Raw genomic sequence first — 27,926 nt, 5'->3', positions numbered from 1 at the left:
GGTACCCTCACAAAAAACATGCAGTAATCCTGGTCTCTAAACTGCCTCCCCCTGACCAGCCGGGGCACCTGATGGAGGGGAAAGGAACTGATTGGAATAACGTGTTCCTTCCACGCGCTACGTCCAACCAGGGAAACTCCCCCTGTCAGGTGCAAAGGAGCAACTTGGACACTCAGGCATGAAGGAAGCATGAGTTCAAGTCTGTTGCTCTCCCCTATATATGGGGACTAGGTTGGCGTAGGGTGTGCAGAGCCCAGGATCACATTAGAGAATTGACAGGGGTGAAAAATGGGTTACAAAATCGTGGGTTAAAATTTAAGTAAAGAAAATAAAACTGCGTAACTTTAACAATACTGAAAATTATATTTCTGCCTACTTAATCTACATTTATGTTAATGTACCTATGAATAGTAATAAGATCTACTATTATTAATCACAAACATCTCAATCTCTGGATAGTCTGCAATGTTTTATTTCTGTTATGTTGTGGTGACATGTCTCCACATTGTGAGCTACTGTGATGTTGGAGAACACTAAAGAAATATGCTGTGCGTAGTTATGCTTGATAAAAAGGCTGAATTTAGGGCCACTCAATCTGTACACAATGCTCTGCCACTGAGCTACGTTCTCGTCACAGAAGCTGGTGCCCCAAGGTTAGTCCCAAAAATACAGTAAATGTTTGTCACAGCTCCCTGCTTACAGTGTGTGCACAGATGACTAAAACTCCAAAATCCAATCCCATAAATAATCAGACATGTTTGACAATATACAGTAGCCTACCTTATTCACCATGACCCAAAAATATACAAGTGTGTACATTTTTAAGTTATAAATACTCTTTAATCTAAAAAAAAAAATTGTGCTCCAAGAAACCATTTACAGAATTATAAATGTGTAAAAAGGATACATTCACCTGATGGGTGTTCGAGTGAAAAATGTCTTGTCAGAGGGAGCCTGTGAGAGGGGCATCATAGCGCCACGGTGCCATCCACACCATTTACCACTCAGTGTAGGTTAGGCTTCCCAAAAGTAATTAGAACTAATACCATATGGTAAAAAGACAATACTATATTATTCCTAACATAATGTTCGGAGGGAGTTGTGGCCTATGCTGGCCATTTTAGTTTAACACATCGGTATATCAATTGAGTACTGTGGCGATGCTGAAAATATAAAAGTGTTACCATGCCATTTTTGGTAAACAGTCTTAAAAACATTCCAGACACATTTACAACTGAAACAAAACCGATGACATACTCTGGTGTAGCAGCACAGATGTCATTGCTGTTGGATAGAAACCTTGTATTTCTAAAACCATTACGGTTCAGGAAATGGTAACAAATTGACCCAATTAACTTATTACTTAGTCACAAGCTCTTGTCAATACTTTGGTTCAATATTTATAAACCCACAGAAAGACTTACTCACTTTCAACCTGGAGTTCATATTTTGGGTGTGCCACTACAAGAAAAAAGCTTTCATAATTTTCAAAACAAATTTGTGAGCCACCCGGTTAGGTGCGTACCACTACCACATGGGCGCAAGATGCTTTCTTCAGCATGTACAGTGTCCCATTTGTGCTACTTTTGTTGGCCATTGTTATACAACAAAGTGTGACAGTATAAAACAGGGCAATCCTTTATAATAATACAAAAAAACATTATGAAATATGGAGATACAAGGTTTCTGCACGACAGCAACGATATTGAGAATATATATATCATACAAAGTAGTAGTGGGCCAGACCACACTGTCACTTAACCTCAAACTATCAGAAGAAAGCCTGATTTATACTATTACTCTACAGTTATTTTCGACAAACAACACAGTCGTACGATAAAGTATAAATTAGGCTTGAGAATTATGAGCTGGGTCACAAAAAGAGTGCTCTGTGAACACTGTCATTCACAGTGTGCCATACTGTACCGGTATGGTAGATCCCTTGTGATTATTTTTTGTTATACAAAAAACATCAACAGAGTGACATCTATAATCTCATATCTATTACATTTAGTCACCTTGTGTAACCTTTACATTTATTACATAGGCAAAACAAACTCAGTCTAAAATGTGCAATTCTTCTATAATGTGAATGCAGATAATTCCTCACTCGTGAAAGAAACTTGGTATGGCCATCCCTGACAAGAAAAACACTGGGTTACACTAGTTAGTTATACTTTTAAGATCCAGTGATTGTGTGACGAGAGTATTTGTGCTTATTGTCAACACATTTATCAGGACATTTCTTCCTAGTTAGGTAACATGAATCTCTTCATTGGACAGGCCATTGGCGGACACTGCAGGGCGAAGACGTACAGAACCACAGCAGCCTGTGCGAGAGAGGGCACCGTGAGTGGGTCTGTATGAAAGGAGGAGGCATTCCATTGAATGTCCCCAAGTGTGCTGTGGAAGCCCACACACTGCAGCAGCATCGTAACAGTAGGGAAGATTTCATGGGAACTATAAGGACTTAGGAAATCAGGATGCTGATTGTACTACACGCCATCATACAGTATACGCTGATGTCCCAAACCTGTGAGATGGAGATGTATTGTAAATGACCACGCTTTTGGGTGGTGGTGGTTCTAACTGCCTGGTAAGATGGTGTCAGAGATACGCCTCTGGATCTCCTGTGCCTCTGTGGAGATATCCAGGTTCTCAGGGGGGGAGGGGAACCATTGGCTACCACACAGCAGTCCAGAATCCCCTTGGGCACCAGAGCAAGACCGCTGAGGAGGTGTGAGGCTCACAGACAGCATATGAGGAGGGTCGGACATAGTGTCATCGGATACCACAGTCAAATGGATCCCACTGGACAACGAGTCCCTGGACTTGTGCCTGGATTCGGAGTCTGGGCTCTGCGAGGAGAGATTGGGAAAGTCAAATACACTTACTGTGTTAGGGCTCTCTCATGAATTCCAAGGAAAACAAACAAATTAACGGAGCTGAACGTGAATCCCCCCCACCGCCCACCCCTTTTTTTCCCCCTCACTGTATATGTTTCTTTTCCCTTTTTACCTCCTTTATGATGAATTCCTGTTCTGTCTATAGAAGTGTCTATTTGTACGTCTCTAAATGTTTTGAACATGGTGGACCCTATTGGAAACAAGTGTAATGCTTAATTGGGTCGTCCACTCACAGTTAACAGCCTTTGTATTGAGTTTGTGCTTGAAATGTACTGTAATTCTGCAAACTGTTAATAAATTCTTCAATCAATCAATCAATCAAATCATTAATTTGCATCACAAAACCACGTTGTCAAAAGTCAAAGAGGTGGAAAGCCAACACCTCACCTGTAGTGGTGAGGAAGTGCAGTCAGTCTCTTCAGGTGGGATGGGAGGTTCAGTGTGGATTACGGATGCTCCTGTGTCATACAGCATGGCCGTGTGGGGTGGGTGAGTGATGGAGGACACTGCACTGTATGCCGGGGGCACCGGGGTCATCTGCCTCTGGAGGAGCTGCAGGATCACGTTGATGTCTGCCGTCATTCGAGTCTCTAGTCTGGCCAAGATCAACGAGACAGGAAACAAAACAGAATGAAGACAAGATACTAAGACAAGCAGCATTTTCACTGGCAGTAAAACTATTAAATAAACGCGTTGTGCACTTTCTTATAGCTCTAATAGTTGTGCAACAACTGGTTCTCACTCACTCACTCACTCACTCACTCACTCACTCACTCACTCACTCTCTCGCTCTCTTTCAGCAGCAGGAATGCAAATAAAAGTAAACATACATGATCAGATCATGTCATTAGTTTACTCTTGTTCCCTCCCCTCCACTTTATATCTCATTCTTCCCTCCTCTCTCCAGTGCCCACACCCCTCCTAGTTAATATGTAAAGAGAACATGGAGGGGAGGAGTGGCTACACAGCTTGGAGCTGCATACGGGTCATTCAGCAAATAAAGGAAAACGCCTCTGCTGTGAAAATGCAACAGGGGGTATAGCTCAGTGGTAGAGCATTTGACTGCAGATCAAGAGGTCCCTGGTTCAAATCCGGGTGCCCCCTTCTTTGTAATGAACATAAAATGAATTATTGTCAAAATAGCAAACCTATCTCACTCTATTGTCTTTCAGTCACTTACAGAAATATAATATTCAAAACCAGGATGGCATAAATTTGACATTAGTTTTTTGTAAAACATGGACTGCACTCTTGTCATTATATGTAGTATAAGTTTAAATACACATGCACAGGTGAGACACATTCTGTATACCTATTCATGACTTTAGTTTTATTATGTATAATTAGTTAATTACTGAGTCACATACCTGCTTGAATGAGCAGGTATAAATGAGTCTATGAGCAGAATTGTATTCTTTTTCTTTGACTGAATCCTGTTGATTTGCGTTATTGTTTTGTCTGTTAATGTAATGAAAAACATCAATAAACATACTGAATGTAAAATAGAACGGCAGACCTGTTCAACTGGGACTGTAACAGTTCCAGTCTGGATTCCAGCTCGCTGGGTCTGTCCTCCGTGCAGGGAGGGGGGTGATAGGGGGCCCTAATGGATGAAGACTGTCTCTGTCTCTGTCTCTCTGAGAACTGGCTGGGTCTGCGATCTGGCCGGCAGCCACTGCCATACAGTCCTGACCTGTTGCTGGGGCCTGCTGCAAGTCAGAGAAGACAACGTAGAGTGATTTAAGGCATCATGTTAAGAAAGACAGCGATGATTGAAAGTGTTGTGCGCCCATATACAACAGTGAGCGTTTACTGGAATATGGGAGACCCCCACTTTCTGGGTACGGTTCCATGTCCGAGGAGGGTCCACTGGCTGGCGGAAGGTTGACCTCTGCTGGGGGATACGGTTGCGTCGTGTCACCACTGGTGGGACAAAGTGTTCCCCTGCAGTGGCTGATGGGCTTTATTTCCTCCTCACTGGACTGGGAACAGATGCTGGCACTGCTGCAGAAGTCCTCCCAGTGGGAGCCTGTTGCGGTGCCTCGGTGATTCCCCAGTGGACAGGACTGGTCGGGGTATGAGTCCTCATGGTCCATACCATCTATGACAATGGCCAGGGAATAATAGAGTGGGGATTTGACACAGTGAATTTTTTTTTATTCCTTCAGAAGTGTGGAAAAACCTGTTGTGTTATTCACAAGAGAACACTAGGACGCGCTTACCAGGCCGGTTTCGTCGACGTAAGGAGGTTCTCCTATGTCTTGTCTGCCGGTCCCCACATTCAGAGTCTCCAGATGGGGTGTAGTGGTTTATTCTATCTGCCTGATACACACCATAATCAGTCAGGTTCAACTGGCCTGTACTGTAAATGTAATGACTACAGTGAAATATATGCTTGAGCTGTGAGCTGTGGAAAAGAGGTACAATCCAATTAGGAGTAGGATTTTCATATCTTGTGCTTGTGCACCTCATATTATACCATATCTCATATTTATAATATGAGGTGCATATAGATATATAGGCTATATAGTAAGGCATTTCAAACCTATAAATGGCAATGGTAAAATGACATCTGCAGGTGTGTATGAAAAACGGTCTGGTTCAGTCGCCCTCTCATGACACTCACATCCCTCAGGTTGAACGTGATCTCCAGGTTGTTCCAGAATGTGCCAGCGAAGTCGGGGTACATGTCCAACACCTCCAGCAGGTCATCCCTCAGAATCTTGTGAAGGTCACAATAGGTCAAGGCTCTAACGTCAGCACTGGACTTCCCTGGTCGCCCATACAAACTGATGGGCTCTCCAAAGATGTCATTCTTGCCTACGGACAGCATGGTCATAGAATTTCACTTCAACAATCAAAGGTTTTGATCACTGAATTGAATTTAAAAAGACTCAAAATCCAAAGATGTATGGTAGCACTCACCAACTTTAAAAAGAAAAGAAAAGGAGGACAGGGTGCATGCCTCTCCTTAACCAATTTATTTTGGGTAGACAAAGCATGCTACAGTTTCAGGCTAGCCGACCTTAATCATGCTCTGATCAGAGCTAGCCTGGCTAATAAACCAGACTCAGGCTTATTAGCCAGGCTAGATCAGAGCATGAGCATGAAAATGAAACCAAATGGATCCTTACGGGTCCACTTGGTTTCATTTTACGCTCTCCAGAGTTGTTAAACATCTGCATCACTTAATTTATAAGAAGTCTACACAATTAGAGAATGACAAAGTAGAAGAATTGTTATATTGATCAACGTTTGCCTGTTATCTCTACAATAACTAATTATTCAAAGCTTTGGGTCTGAAAGTGGTGGTCTGTGGCTCAAATGCTGAATAAATAATAGACCTTCATATGAAAAAGGTTGAAAACTGGTGTATATGGTTCTTTTGATTAATTCCCAGTGGAAAATAGATTTGTTCAATGGACAGCAATCTACTGTATAACCACTAGAGGGAGTTACAGTCATCTGAGACAGGTCCATGTTGACAAGATAAACCTTGTTCATGTAGCTGCTTTTGAAAAATGATAAATAGCAGTATTTATGTTCTTTTCACTGCTAAGTGTGAATTAAAGGAACCCTAAAATGCAGCTGAATGAGAAGCAGACAAACTGGCATAGGTAACATGGACCTGAGTGGTGGACATATCGGAGGTCAATGGGACTGTGAAATGTAAGATGAGCTGTGCACAAACACCCCAGCGACTACATGAAGACAAGTGCATGACTTTGCAGAAGTGAAAGCACCCGAGAAGTGACCAAAAAGGGCAAGTGAGACGTACAAGAAAAGGAGGAAATGAGCAAGGTTCCAGCTCACCCAGTATAGCCACCACTATGTCTTCTCTGAGTATCTCGATGGACCCTCTGGAGATGAAATAGAGGGCAGTGAGAATATCCCCGCCGTGGACCAGGGTGTCCCCTGGAGGTGCATGGGTGGTCTTGAAGTGCATGGCCAGTGCCCGAAGGCAGCCCTTGTTGGCGCCTTTGAATGCTATACAGTTGTCAAGAAGAGTGCGGTTAAGATGGAGGCAGATGTCTGCCTGCAGACACTCAGGGAAACCCTTCAACACCTACAGAGACATTCACAGAACACAACAAAAAAGATAATTTGCGTTGGTGATATTAAAACAACAAGGACCTCATTAAAACATCTCACCTTCAAACAAACAGAAAGAAAGAATCAATATGATGAACAGACCCAACTGAACTGAGTGAAAGGAATGAAAGTGAAAGAAAAGGATGTGAAAGTAAAAGGGAGGCATCCGATGTTGGCTAATGATTCAGAGGACACAGTGCTGTGGCTGTAATAAGGGATTGTCTTTGTTCAGATTGAACTGACAGTTGCTCTCCGACTATGCCATGTACCTGTCTTCAGCTAATTGCACAGACCCACTAACACCCAGGCATCCACATAATCATAGACACCGCATTGGCCACTGGATCATACATCAACGTCATCACCATATTGGCAGGGGAAACTTGCCATATGTCCACGTACTGCAAGAAATATTCCTGACTCAGTACTTTTTATCCTTTTTTCTTTTCCTCTATTTTATAATCATTAGTATCTACGTAAGATCAGGCATTTTGGTATGAAACGCCCCTTTTAAAAATGTAACCAAGTATTGTATATCATAACATTCTACAAACTACATTTGTAACAAACAAACAAACTTGCTGAGAATTCAGCAAAACATAGATGCATTAGGAGGCACAGCTTTCCCTGCCAATGACAGTCATGTTAATGTATTATTCCAATGAACAGCAGCAGCCACGGTGGTATACAGTATCTAATCTATGATGATGCACATTACCAATGCTAGGGTCTCCTAGTAAGACTCTGCACTGAAGTGGAAACAGTGGCCATTTAAAAGAGAAGGGGGCAGATAGACAGTTCTCAATGTTTTGTATATGCAGGAGAACGGCCTGTTTCCTCAAAACCAGTACCGTGTAGACAAAATAAACAAATGTGCTTTTGAAAATAGAGGGGGGAAAATATCCTGTTCTGATTCACAGCAAATCATACACATTAACACTGATATGTGACAGAAGCTGGTATTTCGGTCCCCAAGTAGGCCAAGTGCCAAGGTCATTTTCTCAATGAAAGTACAGATTATAAGCTTTCAAAGTTTCAAATGATGTATTGTACATTAAAAAATGTAAAATAAACTAGCAGAGAAAATATCATCTCACAATTCTTTGAGTTCCTTTTTACACTTCTCACGGGGAGGTAATATGTGTTACAAATATTATAACACATTGAAGTGTCTTTGTTCTTCCTGAATTCCATATACAGTACAGTATGATCTCTTGTGTGGAAGCTATGTAAACAAAGTGCCTAAATTTAGATTCTATAGGGGGCAAGTGAACTGAGGACCATTTGATCTACAGGCAAATGCTCTGAACTAATATACCTCACTTATCCACTAACTACTAATTTGCCAAGCAGGTGTTCCATTTTAGCTCAGTAATAGAAAATGTGTCTCCTGTGCAGAGGCCTGGGTTTGAATCCCAGGAGGGTCATACATTATACCGATTGCAGCTTTTAATGTTCATGTCAGACATCTAACATATCTGAGAATATGGACATGTGTGTGTCTTTGATGGCCTACATGCTTGCATGACTCACAGCATTCATGTCGATGCCATTAGTATAGGACCAGGCGTGTTGAAAGTACTCCTCTAGCCTCTGTCTCAGGCTCCCTGGGATCTGGTGGAACCGGATAAACTCTTTGACCCGCAGCATCTGGGTGTGGTAGCGAGCCGTACCCGAGTACAGTCTCTGAATGATGGCTGACACGTTCCCAAATATACTGGCATACATCAGAGCTGGACAGGACAGAGGACAGACACTGTATGTAAGAAAAACTGAAGAATTCTTGTTTGATGATGAAGTGCTCAAAGTGGAACAATAGAATTCATTGATGAAGTGCTCCGGAACCAAAGAGTATCTCAACTGGTAACTAACATAGGGAAGCCAGTCAAACCACACATGCAAAGATGTCAAAATTAGGTAATCCAGTCGATCTAAGTATTGTGGGTATGTGGCCACTGGCCTCCCTCTGATGGTAAGAATTCTGCTTCAAAATAAGATGCCAGTGCTGTGCTGGAAAAAGGAGGAGGCTCCAGCATTTAAACATTGGCTAAATTAAATGTACTAGTACACTTAAAAAAGAAAGAGACACAATTTGATAAGGTTTGGCTGCCCCTCATCCGTTACCTGAATAGAAGCACTGATGGACAGGATACCATTGATGTGGTAGACTTTATATTATCATCGCCTATATCTCAATGCGGCAGCGGTTGCGCAAAGACACTGTTTAATGCAATTAATTTGTGGGTGTTATAAGTATTTTTTGTTGAATTACTGATGACAAAGTAGTAAAAGTCAACAGTATGTATATCCATAAAATAAGCAAGCAGCACGCTAGCAGACAATACACTAGTTCTTTCTTTCAATCAAACGTGAGCTTGTAGATCTGCTATTTTTTGCCAAACATTTACCCCAAATGTTTACCCTATAATATTAACTAAAGCACTCCCCTCCCATGCACACTCCCTCACCCTCACACTTTAACCGCCCCACTTACAGCCAATGAGCATGACGCATATGGAAAAAATCTTCTCAGGGTTGGTGTTGGGGGAGACGTTTCCAAAGCCCACGCTGGTCAGGCTGCTGAAGGTGAAGTAGAGAGCTGTGACATACTTGTCTTTGGTCGCAGGACCAGAGGCCAGGTCAGTGTCATTGTACTGTTTGCCGATCTGCTCAGCAAGGTTGTCCAGCCAGCCGATCTTCAAGCCTCCGCTTCGGGCAGTGCTAGTGCGTTCCACATTGCCTATGGCATACCAAATACAGGCCAGCCAGTGGGCAATGAGGGCAAACGTGCACATGAGGAGGAAGAGGACCGCGGCGCCGTACTCCGAGTAGCGATCCAACTTCCTGGCCACACGCACCAATCTCAGCAGTCTTGCCGTCTTCAGTAGTCCAATCAGAGTGGTGGTCTGGGGCTAGAAGAGGGAGGACAGAGAGAGTGGAGCTTTTGGTGCCAGAAACCGACTTTGTTGAAACTGATCACTCTAATTCAATTAACCACTGGTTTGGTATCAGATATTGTCGTAAAATTGTCAAAAATGATGTTGACACTTTAACCTCTTTGGAAATAGCAAGTAATTCACAAAAAGAGAACATAATATAATAATAATAATAATAATAATAATAATAATAATAATAATAATAATAATAATAATAATAATAATAAGGTTATGTCACAGAATTTAATAAATTCTGTATGGTGGAATATGTTTATACCAAAATCAATATATCCCGTGTCAGGTTTGACACAACCTTTGACACAATCAGGTTTCTGGTTTAACACATTCTGACCTGAAGGTCAAATTCAAGTTTTTCCCTAATCAAGCAAGGAGACTCTATTAGATCAACAGTATAAAATGTCAGCATAAGACCCGGATTCAAATCCGGGGTAGAGCTAGCCTCATGTAGCGATACTAATATCATTGCGTGGATATTAGTCTCGTCCCTCTCAGTGTTAGATTTGGTTTTGCAATGTCCCGCCGCCCCGCCCCATATTTGAATACTGGGCCCTGGTTGGTTATAGCCTGGTTCCAGACGAATCTGCTTGGCCAAAAGCCGCTCGTGGCAGGCGTCTCTTTCTGGTTTTTACTTTTTAGACAGCTGGTGGATGGAAATTAAGCTCCACCCAAGCGCTTTCCCCCGCGGCATTCTTCCGCGTGGGTGGAGCTTCATTTCCATCCACCAGCTGTCTAAAAACCCGGAAGAGACGCCTGCCGTTCGCGGCTTTTGGCATCTTGGTGACGCTAAAGTGTGCCTGGGCTGTATGCGAGGCTATGGGTAGAACATAGTGCAGCTTTAAATAATTGAGTAATTATTGCTAGATACTGTTGCTTAAGTCTTAAGTGTAATGCACCAACATCAACAGAGACGAATTCCTTGTATGTGCAAACAACATACTGCCAAAAAAATAATAATAATCAAACTCAGATTCTGAACAGAAACAGAATATCTGCCATATCTGCCTCACCTCGTCAGAACCGGAGCGGAAGATGAGCAGGTCGAAGGGGATGGCGGCCACTATGTCAATGAGGAACCAGCCCTTGAAGTAGTGCTGGGCAATGCGGCCCGGGGTGCTGACCACCTCGTCGTTGTGGTTGACGTAGGTGGTCCTGAAGTTGATGAGGATGTCCACTATGAACATGACGTCCACCACGAGGTCCACCACGTTCAGCGGGTTGCAGGTGTAGCCGCAGGTGCGCCTCCGCTGCTCCTCCACCTCGTTCAGGAGGAAGGCGGCCGAGTAAGGCGTGAAGATGGCCGTGTAGATGACCAGCAGCAGGATGAGCCAGTCCCACACCGCCTTGAAGGGGCTGTAGTGCAGGATGGTCCATTTGTGGATGCGCGGCGCCTGGAGCTGGTACTCTGGCAGCACGTCAGCACCGAGGGACAACACCTGGTGACAGAACACTGAACATGAAGCGTGCAGTGTGGGGTTTTCACATAGACTAATTAACAAAAACAAACCACTTCGCCTCCCTGAGACTGCAAACTAGAAGTTATTGTGGCCTGCTCTTATTGTGGCCTCCTGGTGGCGCTAAAATAGGCCAATGTGAAAAGGGTGCCATTTCTTCTTACGCCTTTGATGGCAATTGGATGATTTGAGGCATTTTGTTCCAAAAATGTGTTTTGCAAATATCTGCTATAACAGGCCAAGGTGAAAAGGGTGGGATATATTCCTCAGCCTAGTAGGAAAGTGCGTGAAAGATTGGTGGAGCTGTTGCCCCCGCGACCCGACTACGGATAAGCGGTTGAAGATGGATGGATGGATGGATGGATGGATGGACTCTCAGAGTTAAATTACCACTGGGGATTTTTACTGTGCATCAGCTTAATACTTGATTAGGTTAACGCAAATGAGGACAGATCAAAACATCCACACGTTCATTACATTAAACTACATGAAGGAGACTAACTGTGTGCGTTTATGTCCTTCTGGAGACATCCTCTGACTACATGCCATCCTTTCGGATTAAGACACAAGAACTGGCCTAGTTTCACGTGTTCCATTTTGAACTGAGCCACATATGTCACCTAACTTTTTACGTCAGGTGACACCATCTACCCTTTTCTATGAAAAGTAAACCTAAAATATTGAAGACTAAACCACACCAAGCATCACCAAGCAGCTTGGAACGACGACCAAGTCAATTACACCACTGTTTCCGAGACTCCTATGCACACTGCCATCAACTCAGTTGGTTTTAAAAAGTTGGTCTTACAAGGAACAACTTCTGCAAAAGTATTCAAGTGATGCAAGAATGACAGTTCTTGTGCAAAAAGTACCTCTTTTTGCAATATTCAATACCGTCTATGAAGGGAAGACAACACAAGCAACTACAGCCACCAGTGACAAAATAGCAGAAATAGCAACCAATATACTAATTATAACCGAACATCTGCAACCCACATCCAAGTTTAATATAATAATAATATGTCAGACCCATCTCAGGCAGACCATAACAACAGTGTATTGCAGTGTACCAGCCAAATAGAGGAGTCTAATCAGAGCCCACCTACCGCAACATCAGTTCGATCTTCTGTCTCCAGGTTCTCCAGCTTAACTTGGTGTCGCCTAAAACAGTTTAGGTCAGAGGCTCGGCTTCTCAAAGCCCTCAGCTTACCTATACTTGCCTTCTGTGGATCAGACACCTCCTCTCCCGCATCACCGCCTGCTTGTAACAGAATAGCTGACCAGACCGAGCCAATGAATCCAAACACAGGATGGACTCAGTTATTCAGACACTGTGGCTGGCTCTGCCCTCGTCTTTCACCAATCAGGCCGTTTAAAGACCCCACTGCATTGCAGTCTCACCTGCCACTGCTAAGCCCCCCTCCACTTACTCTAAGCCATGTGACCCACCCCCATGCCAATGCTCTGGTCAATGGTAGAATACATACATTTATAATGCTACTAAACGTATCCAAACAACCACACAAGTAATTAGCATGGCATTGCCTTGAGATGACAGGGTAATACTATTTGCATCTTTTATGAAAACTATGAGCACCACAAAATGCGGATTGGATGAAAACAATGTCGAGAGGCAATCCAAGCTCTGTCTGTTCCCTCTCTGTTCTAAGGTCATGTAAAGGACACACTATCATCAATGCAGAAAATAGCCGTAGAAGATATGTGCATTAACGACTATCAACCTGGCATCCCTATTTTTGGCATTTATTATTAGTTAAATAAAACATTTCCAAAATAGCAGATCTACATACTCACAAGTCACAACACATCGCGATGAGATGCATATTTTAACATGTGTATGTGACGCTGCCGTACAGCGGAGTGGCCTCTAAATAAAGCAGTGCTTTTTTGTTAGTGCTACTGTAGCGATTCAAATTAATTGGCTTCTCACCTTCTTCTATGTCATGCTCTCAGATCTATTGGGAACCTGTTTTTCCTATGTGGATATCACAGCATAAATCATTTGATAAGAAAAGTCTGAAGTTGAAACTTTAACACATTCTGGACGGGAACCCCCTTTGGTGTTTTAACTAAGCATTATGTTATACTTTAGCTATTGAAAAATAGCAGATCTACAAGCTCATAGCGCACCACCGAGTGGCGCGCTACGAGCTTGTAGGTCTGCTATTTTTGAAAAATCGTGAAAATATTGAATATATATTCTTTCAGAAGACTTTTTTTTTAATTTTTTTTACGTCAGGCCTAAATGGGTTTTAAGAGCTGTATGGAGATACCATACAAGTGACAATAGTTCAACTTCAAACATATAGAAGTGGTGACTATACCAGACTAGTAGTAGTAGTACTAGGTTTAATCACTAGTAGTAGTCACTAGTAGTGACATGTAATATGCTCAGCCACAAATACAGATACAGCTCACTGCTCTGCTAGATAAGCTGAACCGACGATGCATTGACGGGGGAAAAGAGGGAGGCTTCCTCATAAAACAACCTTGAAACCTTGAAAAGGGTAACTCAGCGTTCAGATAAAGTAGATAACGTTCCAAAAGAACGTTACCCTTACTCACTCTCTCTCTCGCTCTCTCTCTAACACACACACACACACACACACACACACACAGGGCGGCGGTGGCTCAGGGGTAGAGTGGCTGGATGGTTGGTAACCACTGGATGGAAACTGCAAGGTTGCCAGCTCGAACCCGGGCTCCCCCAGAGTTAGTGTCGAAGCGTCCTTGAGCAAGACACTGAACCCCAAATTGCTCCTGATGTGCTGGTTGGTGCCTTGCATGGTTTCCGCTGCCATCGGTGTATGAATGGGTGAATGTAATGCACATCTATGTAAAGCGCCTTGGATAAAGGCAGGGACGAATAGTTTTCATAATCCTCAGGGGGCCCCGTGCCGTAGTCTAATCACTCTGTGAGGAGTGCATAGGCTATAGTTCCTTTTCTCCACAACGGACTTTTTCGCTTCTAAACCCCTTGTTGCTTTTCCCTGTGACGGTCACTCTGCAATAAGGTGAAACAGAACACAAAGATGAGTAGCCTATTTATTTTTTAACACGCAGCACCCCTCTCCCTCTCTCTCTCCCTCTCTCTCGTGTGCGCAATGTCTGTGACTGTGAGACTGTGACACAGACGCGGTCAATAATATATAGCATAAATAATAGGCCAAATATAACACTTTCCCTCTATCTGTGACTGTGATCAGCTCCTCACACACATACCTACCTGGCAGGTTAAGCACCCAGATTAGCATTTCAATGCCTGATCTGCATGTGTACAAGGGACAGGCAACGCGGTCCACCCCCCACCACCCCCCGCCCTGGACAGTGAGGAAAACAGACGTGTTAAGGTGCCAGACTTGGATGGTTAGAGCGGCGCGATTGTATACACAGTCAATGCAAGACGAGAATTGCGCGAACGGGCGCGACCTGATGCGGCACAAACGGGACGAACCGAGGCGAATATATATTCAGGTCCAATTCCTCATGGGGGCCGAGATCCCTGGTCCAATTCCTCATGGGGGCCCTGGCCCCCCGGCCCCCACAGACTCTACGTCACTGGATAAAGGCGCTATATAAATGCACCATTTACCATTTACCACACACATGCACACGCACGCACGCACGCACATTGGGACATTGATTGCATTGACATTTATTCCCTTATGTTAACCGCTACCCCAACCTGAACCCCTAACCCAACCGTAACCTCAACCCCAACCTCAACCCCAACCTCAACCTCATTGTAATTTTACCAACTCTGATTTCGGCTTCATTGCAGAATTTGACGTCAAATGTGGCCTATGACACATGCACACACACACACACACACGCATGCAAGCACGCACGCACGCACGCACGCACGCACGCACGCACGCACGCACACACGCACACACAGACACACACACACACACGAACGCACCCACCCACGCACGCATGCAGGCAGGCAATAGGGCTATGCTCAAGTGACTGTCAATCTGCTTTGAACTCTCTCCAGTCAATCATATTGTGCACTTGATGTGCACTTGACTAATCAATAGCAGACTAATCAAAATGAGGACTAATCAATCTTTTTTCAAGTTGGATAGACATCCAACTATGAAGTGACTTAACATTAACCAAGAAAATGTGTTTTGTAATGAGAAGTATCCACACACAGTATCAAGTATTGTATGATGCAACCAAGTCAAACTGAATACAGGTGCAAACTCAATGACGGACAAAGTACTCACATTTCCATTTCTTTATTGGCACACACCAAGAAGGAACGCTTACGCGTTTCGGCTATGAGTCTTCATCAAAGCAGGTGCAAACTGTCATGACCTCGAAAGCTAACAATGATGTCTCTATCAATGGATCCAGGAAATGCAATGCAATGCAAATGCAAATGCAAATGCAAATGCAAATGCAAATGCAATGCAAAAAGCCTGCTGTATTCATGTATATAGAGCTGACTCATACATGGCACTCATCTTACAAACTATATTTGAATGTTTAATTATGTTTTGCATTGCATTTCAGTATTTGTCCTTTCCTGGTATCCATTGAATAATACAGAAACATCATTGTTAGCTTTCAAGGTGAAACCTACTGTACTGTAAAAAACTATTTAAATTATTAAATATGTCAGTCATTTCATTATTTTTCACATATTCCCTATGCAATTTCTGTTTACTAAACCTAAAAGAAATGTTATTATTTTTTATATTATTAATTAGATGTTCCAATATGCCGAACATTAAATCTATAATTGTTAATTGTAGTTATTTGTATGACGATCAATCATCAAGGAAAATGTTGTGATGGTGAGAGCCGCAGTTGGGGCATGTGACCATGTGATGTGTGTGTTTAGACGTGATGGTGCATCAGGGCATTGAGACGTGCAACACGTAGCATGGTGGTGTGATGACAGGTGTGTGGTTTGTATTGTGTGTAGATGTCACACCTCTGGTGAGATTCTTCTTTCTCACGTTCACACAGTGACAGCAGATGTCAAACAGCAATTTCAGTGAGTCAGAAATGAACACCGTTTACAGGATGACACTAACACTTTCCATCTTTTCCTCTCCCTATATATAGACTTACGGTAAATGATCTGGATGTGCCATCGCTATCAGACTCTTCAAAGCAGCTTGAACCTGTCAGTAACCTAATCACAAGAGGACAAGAGGCGTGTGCGTGTGTGTGTGTGTGCGTGCGTGCGTGCGTGCGTGCGTGCGTGCGTGCGTGCGTGCGTGCGTGCGTGTGTCTTGTGCGTGCGTGTGTCTTGTGCGTACGTGCGTGCGTGCGTGCGTGCATAGGCGGCGTTTTCTAGGTTTCATCCGTTTCAATTGAAATGGGCATCCACTCTCAGGGGGGCCTCCGACTGACCATCAGTCAACCCCCCGCCACCCTTGCACCGAGGCCCTCTCTCCCGAGACACTCTCTCTCTCTCATATTACACCTATTTCCTGTTGAAAATAACCAGCGCAAAGCAGAAGGGTAAAATCACCCCTTCTGACAGAAATTTGGGGAGGGGATAGGAAGGGGAAGCCTCCCCATCCCCTCCCCTATTGGGCGGGGCTTTCTTTTTACATGAGTTGGGTGTTGTCATATTCTACTAGAGCCTGGAAACCTATTCTGGCAGCCAGCTTGTAGCATGGCTTGTTGGTCAATAGACCTTCAATCCATACCTCCTGAGTTCAAATCCTGCTTATGCCACTATTTATGCAACTTTATTTTGCCGATAAAGTAACGTTTTAGACCGTGGCCGGTTAAGACTGAGGCGAGGGAGTCCGACATACATGGCCGGTTAAGACTGAGGTTAGGTTTCTGGTTTAAGGACTTCAGTGTTTACCATCCAATTGTATACTATAAGTACAGAACAAAGAACGTTTGCTTTCGCCATCTTTGTTGAAGAAGAGACTGGGCAATTATGTTGTAGTTTCTTTTATGCCAGTATGAATTGTTTGTTGGCTAAGACTAGATTAAAACTAAATAGTTTAAGTAGCATAGGCAGGCCTAAAGTTCAATGGTGTGTTCAAAGACGTTCACCCATGGTTTTGTGCGGTGCCACTCAAAGTGACTACTGGGTTGGGCTGCTGGATGAAAGGGCCAACCCCTACTATGTATGACAGAAGCCTGACTTCACCCCAGTGCGCAAAATGTGCGCATTAGAAGCCTGTATCAACAGAATAATTATGTCATAGACGAGGGGAAGTGGTGACGATTATTTTCCATTCTAAATGATAGAATTTATAGCTTTATAGTTTTTTGGTCTTGAAACGGGCCTCCAGATCCCTATTGCCACCCCTTGTGGCAGTTACAGAAGATTGCACACACTGACATACACATACACGATCTCACACACAGCCATTCATACATCCACTTTGGAAAATGTATCTATTTTTTGGTCAACATAAATCAATAAATGAAACATGCCGCTGTGCAACAACAGCGGCTGTGGCTGAATAACTCTGGATATTCATTTGATTGTATTTACTGGTTAAATCTCAGGCAATAAACTGCAAATAAATAAATGCCCAGTGGATTTGAGTTGGCACGCTGACTGCACGCCTCTGGCCCAAATGGACAAAGTAACAAAGACAGGTGTGTGTGTGTGTGTGTGTGTGTGTGTGTGTGTGTGTGTGTGTGTGTGTGTGTGTGTGTGTGTGTGTGTGTGTGTGTGTGTGTGTGTGTGTGTGTGTGTGTGTGTGTGTGTGTGTGTGTGTGTGTGTGTGTGTGTGTGTGTGTGTGTGTGTGTGTGTGTGTGTGTGTGTGAGAGAGAGAGAGTGAAAAGGTCAAACTTGGTATGATTACAGAAACCTGCACAATACAGTTGATGTGCCAGTAGCTAATTCCTAAAAGGTGTAGGGCCTGCCCACACGTTGAACATCACATTTTAAAATATGCCCATTTTAAAATATGCCCACCACAATGTTTGTGGTAGGCAGAGGGCTGTGATACCGTACCATGCAACATAATATCAACAACAGTACGGAACAGAGCTTCAATGGGTGCAGTGGCTGCTAAACACCCATGACCAACAATGTAGATAATCGGTTTAGTCGTATTTAACTGTCTCTGCGCAGGCAGTGCAGACTGACTGCTCTTTCAGCAGACTGGCCTTGAGGGGGCCAGCTGTCTTCTAGACCAGGGGTTTTCAACCAGTGGTCCGGGGACCACCAGTGGTTCGGGGACCACCAGTGGTCCTTGAGGGGGTTCCAGGTGGTCCCCAGCTAAATGGAGAGTTGGTAACCAAATGGACCCCTTAAAGGTCCCTTATAGATCTTTAACTCTTGAGAGTGTAAAATTAATCCAAATGGAACCTTACGGGTCCATTTGGATTCATTTTACACTCTCGAGAGTTACATTATTGTTAAACATCTGCATTATTTAATTTACAATAAGACTACACAATTACAGAATGTAAAATAATAATTATTGTTATTTTGATCAACGTTTGCCTGTTATCTCTCCTATTATATGGTACCAACATCAATACAGCATGGAATTGTGGACAAAATCTGACAGCAAAATATTCTAAGTTTTGGTCTGAGAAAAAAACCACTGTTCTAGACCAAGGTTGGTATATCCCCTGTGTACTGTACGTACGGTATGTATGTATTCATGTCCCCATGAAAGTAGACCTATCACAACAAACTGCTCATCTCAGATAGCCACAACAAGACGATCAGCTTTTTTCTCATGCCTTTTAAAAGTACAGAGTAGTGTGTTTTTGCACATATAGTTATAGTTTGGCCAATGGTTTGCATGCTTACCTGTGTGACATGTGTGACTTTTTCTGTGACATTCTGGGCGCGGTCTTTAATCTTGCTGTGTGCGATGATCTCTATCTCTGTGGGGGTTGGGGGTCTCAAGGTCAGGGTCACCTGTGGGATACGGCTTATTCTCCTGGGTCTCATGAGGTCTGAGTCTGATGTGGAGTTCAAAACGCTGGGTTTCCGATCTGGAGTGTGCACACACAAACACCAACCAAAATACTTTTTACTATTTATTTTTAGCATCGTCTGGATTCACTAATATAATGCCACAAGCTCGTTGCACTTACAGTATTTTACATTATTCTCTCTTGGGTTACTTTAATTAGCAATTTAAATGTTGACAAGCAAGCACTTAAGTTAACCAAAGAAAACGTGACAGTGATTTTAGAACGAGGACAGATGTTTTATGGACACAGAATTGTGTCCTGCAAAAACTACACCACTTTCACAATGTATTCCCCTGAGAGAGTCTGACTATGTGCAATGTTCCTGAAAGAAAAGCTGAACTGCAATTCCCCTTAGACACTCACAAAGCTACTGCAACTGCAATGTTCATACACACAAACACTAGTTTCTTTGAATACGAGACTGCTCGCCCCTTTACCAACTCGCCCCGGGCGTACAGCCGGCGGAACAGCGCTGCCTGGTATTCCTAAAGTAATCTAAGTAAATTATGCTTAACGGTTAAACCTAACCTTATTCCTAACCTCAACCTCAGTAAAACAATGCCTAAACCTAACCCTATTCCTAAACTTAACCCCAGTAAAACTATGCCTAACCCTAAACTTATTTCTAACCTTATTCTCAGTAAGACAAAATAAAGAATACAAGAACCGCTGCACCGAGCTGTCGGCGTGAGGTCGGCGGAAAAAAGCTGGGGCGAGATGGAATTGGGGCGACCTGACCTGTTACCGTTTCTTTCATATACAGTATGGGCCACATGAACTCAATTTTCAATTCAATTCAAAGGAGCTTTATTGGGGCCTGGGCTGTGGCTCAGCGATCCAGGCACCTTGGCTCGTAATCCAGTCTGGCAGTGTGCTGCGGGTTTGACTCCCGATCCCGACGGCCTTTACTGCATGTCACCCCCCCCCCATCTCTCTCCCCATTTCCTGTCAGCCTACTGTCTATCCCTCCATAAAAAAATATAAAATAAAGGCGAAAGCCACAAAAAAAATGAGCTTTATCGGCATGAGAAAACATACGTTTACATTGCAAAAGCAAGTGTCACAATATAAACTCAACACTCACTGATGTTGGAGTGTGGGTCTCCAGATCGACTTGTCCAATCAGCTCTCATCCCATCAATGTCATCGAGGGACGAGGCTCGCCGGAGGCTGCGGACACTGTCTCGGAGATCTAGACGGTCAGCCAGCAGAGACATGCGCTTGGGGGCTGGCTGGTCCACGTGCTCTAGGTCCTGTTCTATCAGAGCTTCCGTCTCTGACTGCATGCAGCTCTCCTTGGATGGTATACGGAACTCTTTCAGAGGGACCTCCTCACTGTCGGGCTGCCGGGGGAAATAGTTTGTTGTGAGGACTGAGGAGGTGCGTGCGTGCGTGCGTGCGTGCGTGCGTGCGTGCGTGCGTGCGTGCGTGCGTGCCTGCGTGCGTACCACCTCACCTGCAGATAATCCACCACCACCCCTTCAAGCTGATCTTTGGAAAAAGAGGTTCTGCGCACGGAGCGCAAGGTTGGTAGACTCTTCTTCAGCCTGCGATTCTGACCTGCGGGGAAATACAGCACACATCTCTACTCATTAAGCCTCATCGAAACTACAACTACCCATTTCACATGCACAATGTGAAATAAAAAAAGTTGATGTTAGCTCTCACACAATAATTGTTTGCATGAAGATGAATCAGGTCATGTCCAAATGTTATGCCATGGCTCTGCAGCAGTCTGTCTGTCTGTCTGTCTGTCTGTCTGTCTGTCAGTCTGTCAAAAGGCCATTAAGACTGGGCAGCGAATCTTACTCAGAGGTCTAGGCCTATAGGGAATGAAGCCATTGTCCAGTCAGGCAGTGCATTTTTGTGGTGTTTATTTCAGCTTTTCCAGACATGCAGCAAAAGAACAGACGTTGAAATGTACCCTCCCGGTGTTCACTGACTTTTTCTGTGCTCTCATTAGTAAAATAACCCCAGCTGTGCCCCCAAAATGCCCATCACTTTCAAAATAAAAGCATTAGCTGTAACACAAATTAACTGGCTGTAAACAAACTAATTATGCAAACAAAACCAATGAATAAATTCATTAAATATTTAGCGCAAAATACTGAATATACGTTTTATTTAGACGGGACCGTGTGGAGAAACAGGAAAGCAAGCATCCAAACATCACAACTGTTTATAATTGAATGTACTGTACTGACCTGCCCATACCCAGCCTTGGGACATTCTCTGCCTGAGGCCAGATTTCTTAAGGGAAGGGTCAGCCAGCTCCTGGAAGTTGAGGATGAACATAATAACGAGTCCATCTTCATTTTTCACAGGGACCACATCAACCAGACATGGCTTGCAGGCCCCTGTATAACAGAAAGAGAAATTAATAAACTATAAAGTATATGACAGGGGGCACCCGGAATTGAACCAGGGACCTCTTGATCTGCAGTCAAATGCTCTACCACTGAGCTATACCCCCTGGTGGCAGAAGAGTAAGTACATTAACCACATGAGCCCTGGCTAGCATCCCTCCCTGAGCATGTCCAAAACATTCAGCGAAAATAGCAGACTGTCAGCTTTTTGACATACAACAAAGATATATGTGGTTAAGTACATGAAGAGGGGTACAGTAGTAGCATCTGTTATACTATACATATGCTTCAGTTTTAGAAAGTTTTTTTTTTTTGCTATCCTCTTTGTTTTATTGGAAGCTTTGGAGCTTTCAAACAGCAGTAAAACCCTTTTAGCCGCTTTCCATTCCATGACTATGTTCTGACCATGTGCACTTTATGAGGCCATGCTTTACACGAGTGAAGAGAAGAGGCTGTGGTGGCGTCACCAATTAAAGAAGATGTGAAAACGAGAGAGCAAAAGAGAGTGATAACTATACCCTCCAAATACACACGAGGAAGAGGAATTACGTGAAGGAGAATAATAGTTTATTAGAAATATTGAAAGATAAAGAGGGTTTATCTGTCATTCTTTTTTTTTTTAAAGATTTGTTTTTGGCTTTTGTGTCTTTATTGATAGTTACAGTGAAGATGGACAGGAACGAGAGAAGGGAAGAGAAATGCAGAAAAGGTCAGCATGAGCGGGACTTGAACACACAACACACTGTCATGACGGAGCTTATATGTGGCATGCGCCTGGACCACTAGGCCAGCAGGCGCCCTTTATCTGCCATTCTTAAATGACATTAACCACTGTCTTAAAACCTATATACTGTACTTAGCTGACTGGAATCCCCCAGGGCTCTATGGTCCGCTACGTTTTCCCTCAACATCAAATCACTTTGCCGAAAACAGCAGATCTACAAGCTCACTCAATGAGTTGTGAGCTTGTAGATCTGCTACCGTGCGTTCACCGAATGTTCATGCTGGGGTTCATGTGGTTAAACTTTAGTCTGCAATACGGCGTCGGTAGCTATATCTAAAAATAGACATTGGCAGTTACAGAAAATTACACACACTGACATACACATACACGATCTCACACCACACAGCCATTCATACATCCACTTTGGCAAATGTATCTGTTTTTGGTCAATAAATGAAACATGCCGCTGTGCAACAACAGCGGCTGTGGCTGAATAACTCTGGATATTCATTTGATTGTATTTACTGGTTAAATCTCAGGCAATAAACTGCAAATAAATAAATGCCCAGTGGATTTGAGTTGGCACGCTGACTGCACGCCTCTGGCCCAAATGGCCAAAGTAACAAAGACAGGTGTGTGTGTGTGTGTGTGTGTGTGTGTGTGTGTGTGTGTGTGTGTGTGTGTGTGTGTGTGTGTGTGTGTGTGTGTGTGTGTGTGTGTGTGTGTGTGTGTGTGTGTGTGTGTGTGTGACTTTTTGTGTAGGTCTGTCTGTCTGTGTCCGTATGAGCACGGAAGTACCATCGCAATAGCGCTGGATGGCACGGTTGAGCAGCGTCACACACACACACACACACACACACACACACACACACACACACACACACACACACACACACACACACACACACACACACACACACACATAGAGAGGCCAGGGAGGAGGGCATACAGTACAGTACAGTACAGTAATTGTGAATATAATTTGAATGGTCAGGAGTGTGTTTAATGCGGTTAATGCAAAAAGGTGGTGCTAATTGTCGTAGGTTTTACTGTGTATGTATGTCATCCTCGTGAGGTTGACATGTTTGCCGGACTCCATCCTTGTCCTAACCCTGGACCTCTTCTGCCTTGAGGCCTCAGTGTCAGTGACAGATGACAGGAGGGGAACAGGAGAGGCAGAGGGAATAAAAATGTTGTAGATGTAGGTGAACGAGGCCAAGCGCACTGAAGCGTATCTGCTTCAACATGCATGCCTCCTCCGCACAGGTCACACAGTCTGACACTGTTGTTGACATCACCGTGATTACGCGGACGTGAAGGAAGAAGCCAGAAGGGCATATGAAGACATCGAAGACCTTGGGGGCGAAGGGAGGGTTCAGTGATGTATGCATCGGCTGAGTTTATATAGGCCTCCATCACTGGTCTGTTTACAGTAAAATCACTTAACTCTGAGAGTGTACACATGTAACCAAATGGACCTGTAAGGAACCATTTGGTTACATTTGTATCACTTATCATTGAGGATTTTACTGTGTACTACTGTACTACTCAATCACCCAGCAATTATAATGTTCCTCCCCCAACAGCTTTCTATACTTCTTGACTTTCCTTATCTACAGCACTGATACAATATAGCCTACATTCTTATTTCTTACATTTGGCAAGTACCGTATATAAGTATAAGTGGTTAAACTGACACTCAGGATTTACCTCTGTTAGTACAGTACATTCACGCCTTCCTTTCTCACCTTGCCTTACCTTCTTTTGAGTAGTAGAGGATCTCCACCTTGCGCTCCTCAGAGCCCAGTAGAGCTTGTGTAAGTTGTGCCAGCGCACTCTTCATGGTGCCGGGCCCCACCAGGAATTGGCAGGTGCAGGGCTGCTGCATGATCTCTGCCCTGGTGAAGCCAAACATCTCGCAGAAGCCCTCGTTGCAATAGATGATGCCGCAGTTCTTCATCTGGGCGTTGGCGATCAGAAACTTGCGATCTTGAGAGGGAAGTGAAAGGACAAGGAGTGAACGCTCAAGAAGATGAAACTGAACTGATTTGTAAAGCAATCCAAACAAGGGGCATAATTGCGGGGGTGGAGTAGATTGGGGGGCTGACTTATCACAGAGTAGACAGCGGCTGATGTGGTTCATTGCATGCTTTTAAGTGGGCAAAAACCTCACTGATGGTTTCTGTCATTTGGATAATGACGGAGCACACTCCAAAGGCTGTCACTTAAGATCCAGGATTCCCTTGTTCCTGCTCAGCAAGCAGCTGAAGTGGAACTAATGAAGTCCACCTTTCAGAAGTGATAATCTTATTAGTGCAAGGACTTCCCCAAGGGAATGAAGAGGAGCAGCACTCGCACACATTAAATGCCACAGTGCTGTCAGGGGTGCTCAATATTGATGCCTATGATGTGCATAGCACTGACAGTAACCACTACTACATCACGACGGAAACATGCTATTTGTTCGAAGGCTTTTGGTATAAGAGCTCACATGAATTAAGGGACAGCACATATTGTAAAACCTTTCGCTTTTGCTTTTATTATCAACTAGAGAGGCTGGATTCAACAGTTCTCATCGCTCACTATCTAAACAAATGAGAGGAAAGGACTTGGTGATTTGCCCAGAAAAGGTGTCCCTCTGTTCTAGCTGCCCTCGAGTCCCTCTCTTTAAAGGAAATGGGTGAGCTCCTCTTTTGGAAAAGCACCCTATTCAGATTCATTATCTGAAGCTCAGAGCAGAGGCACTGATCTCGTCACACGGTTGCTAAGCAGCGCTACTGGGGCACGTGCCTCACCTGATCGTGCACATGAGCGCGCGCGCACACACACGCACGCACACACACACACACACAATCACGCACGCACGCACGCACGCACGCACGCACGCACGCACGCACGCACGCACGCACGCACGCACGCACGCACGCACGCACGCACACACACACACACACACACACACACACACACACACACACACACACACACACACACAGATATATATGGTGATATATATGGTGATTGAAATTGCATACTAAACCACCACAATATCTCTCACAAACCATGAAAAATAGTCTTTAATTTCAACCACTATTGGTCGAGATCCAATCAGACAAAAAACTAAAGGTATTTAGATTGGCCAATAACACTATCTGTCACAAATGCATGGTGAACCCCTTTGTTTGTCATGAGGTGAAAACACTTCCTCCTAGACGGCGAGGCCGAGGTTACAGTCGGCCATACTACACTTCAAGAGAGTCAGTACTTTCACTAAAGTAAGCAGGATGCAGCAAGAACAGGTGCTGTTAATGTGGCGTCCTGGGCTTGTAACTGTAAGATTGTTGTTGACCAAAATAGCCTTAGTCAAACGAGATTACATGTGTAAACAATAGGGCTGGCTGGGTGATATGACTTCAAATCATTATCACAATTATTTCTAACTTTTGCCTCGATTATGATTAATGAATGCTGGTCAGTATGGTCAATCATGGTCAGTATCATGGCAGTATCATGGTCACCTTTTGACAAAACATCAGAATCAGTAATAGGTGGTCTAAAGCGTTATTCATAGTCTGGATTTTCGGTGGTGAGGTGACCACCGAACTACAACATGACGTCACGAGCCGCGGTGAAGAGCAAACCACCGCCAGCGCCCCAGCCCTTCTCTCTGTCTTTACTCACCACCGCTCAACGTTATATTTCAGCTCCGGTGGTCACCTCACCACCAAAAATCCAGACTATGAATGAGCCTTAAGACTCTCCAAAATCAGGATCGGCATCAAACTCAAAATCCCAACATCGGTACGGTCTGGTTACCAGACCGTACCGATACTAGACTCTAGTATCATGTCACAGGGCTGTGACAGGGGCTGACATCCCCGTCACAGGGCTGTAACCCTATTACCGGCATGTCATGCCCTGGCCCCAGCACGGCACTGTTTAACAAGGATGTCAGGCCCTGTGACAGGCCCTGTCACAGGGCCTGTGACAGGGCCTGTCACAGGGCCTGAAGGACTTGTGGCAGGGATTAGGGAATGACATCCCTGCATGTGACAGGGATGGTAACATGTTACAATGGTAATATGGTGCCACATGACAGGGCTTGTGACAGGGTAACGACAGCCCTGCTCTAGCGTTGTGAGAGGGGCCTGATTGATGTGGCAGGGCCTGACACCCATAATTCTACTTTATACTATAATCGTAACAGACTTTTTTCCCCCTCTCCCTGGGAAGTATAGGCGCTGGCGTCGACTGTTCGCCGCTTCACCTCCCAATGTATGAATGAATGAACCATTGTAAAGCGCTTTGAGCACTTGGAAAAGCGCTATAAAAATGCAATTCATTATAATATTCACATAGGCTACTAAAAGACCAGTAAAATCTGATATTTGGAAATCGATTACATGTTTTATAAATGACATAAGCAACACAATACACAATTAAAAAATAAAGCTTGCATTTGAATTGTGTGTGTGTGGGAGCGGTAAGGTAAGCCAAGGGACCTGGATATTAAATAGGGGCACTGGACACAAAAAAGGTTGAGAAACACTGATCTAATATAGGCTACAACATCATATGTGAACAGAAGATGGCATGATGAACATAACACAGAATGTATACATGTATGTTAGTCTCAATTCAAATTCAGAAACTATGCACATTTGAGCCACTGCATTCATGATGAACCACTATTGGTGGACAGTAGCCTATACTATATTATCACTGATCAATTAGTCACGCTATAGGCCAGCCTAATTGTATGCTATATGGATCTTAGAAATATTTGATAGGCTACACCTCACTACGACAAATAAAATAAAACACACATAGGCCTAGGCATATAGGCCAATTATAATTTCACACTGAAGTTATTCACTTTAATAGGCTATATTGTATTATTTTGAGGCAATCCATCCTGATCTCACTTTTTTAAACAGTTTATGATCCTGATAAAAGGCCGCTGAGGCGCTGACCGGACATAATTAAAGTGCTCTCACTATAGCTCACCAACTTGTTCAAAAATCAATAAAGTGACGATGCAGCCACAGTAGGACACTTACTTTGCCCGTCGAATTTCCGGATAATGGTGTCCAGATAGGTGTTCTGGAGAGCAACATGACCGCGTCTCACAGGCATCTTTACACGGGAAGAAAACACTTCTCCGACACATTAATCTGAAAACATGCCTCTCTAAACAGATTGGCATGCAAATGTTAAGAGAAAGTATTTAGCCTGCTATTCTCTTTCCAGCGGGGGATGCGCGTAAGAGAGCACATGTAACACGAGCGACAAGTGAGATTGCACGGCCAACGAGGACTGACTGTTGGTTGCCAGGGAAATGGCACAGGCGCTCCACAGGCTGAAGGATGTACCGTTAGAAAAGTAGTCTACACTTTGATGTCGCAAACGGCGAATGCACACACACACACACACACACACACACACACACACACACACACACACACACACACAGTCAGTGTCA

General features: G+C 43.9%; 1 protein-coding gene across 2 annotated transcripts; it reads right to left on the bottom strand.

Annotated features, from left to right (window-relative positions):
• Window positions 1–358: 358 nt before the first annotated feature.
• kcnh6a (potassium voltage-gated channel, subfamily H (eag-related), member 6a) lies at window positions 359–27,580 on the bottom strand (the record flags this gene model as incomplete). 2 transcript variants are annotated; one of them, XM_079520965.1, is made up of 16 exons in its annotated part: window positions 359–2,858; window positions 3,294–3,501; window positions 4,423–4,615; window positions 4,720–5,007; window positions 5,129–5,228; window positions 5,533–5,726; window positions 6,720–6,972; window positions 8,532–8,731; window positions 9,493–9,910; window positions 10,963–11,388; window positions 19,188–19,375; window positions 20,442–20,700; window positions 20,814–20,917; window positions 21,562–21,714; window positions 24,206–24,436; window positions 27,505–27,580. In XM_079520965.1, the coding sequence occupies 16 exons, from the start codon at window positions 27,578–27,580 to the stop codon at window positions 2,586–2,588; spliced, it is 3,564 nt and encodes a 1,187-aa protein (XP_079377091.1). In that variant the 3' UTR covers window positions 359–2,585. The 2 variants fall into 2 exon arrangements, with proteins under 2 accessions (XP_079377091.1, XP_079377092.1); XM_079520966.1 differs by lacking the exons at window positions 21,562–21,714; window positions 24,206–24,436; window positions 27,505–27,580 and adding an exon at window positions 21,167–21,245.
• Between the last annotated feature and the right edge of the window lie 346 nt (window positions 27,581–27,926).

Source organism: Electrona antarctica, assembly GCF_951216825.1.
Source record: "Electrona antarctica genome assembly, chromosome: 14".
NCBI classification, from domain to species: Eukaryota; Metazoa; Chordata; class Actinopteri; order Myctophiformes; family Myctophidae; genus Electrona; species Electrona antarctica.
The sequence above is the reverse complement of the archived record's forward strand: the minus strand, read 5'-3'. Positions and strand labels throughout refer to the sequence as shown.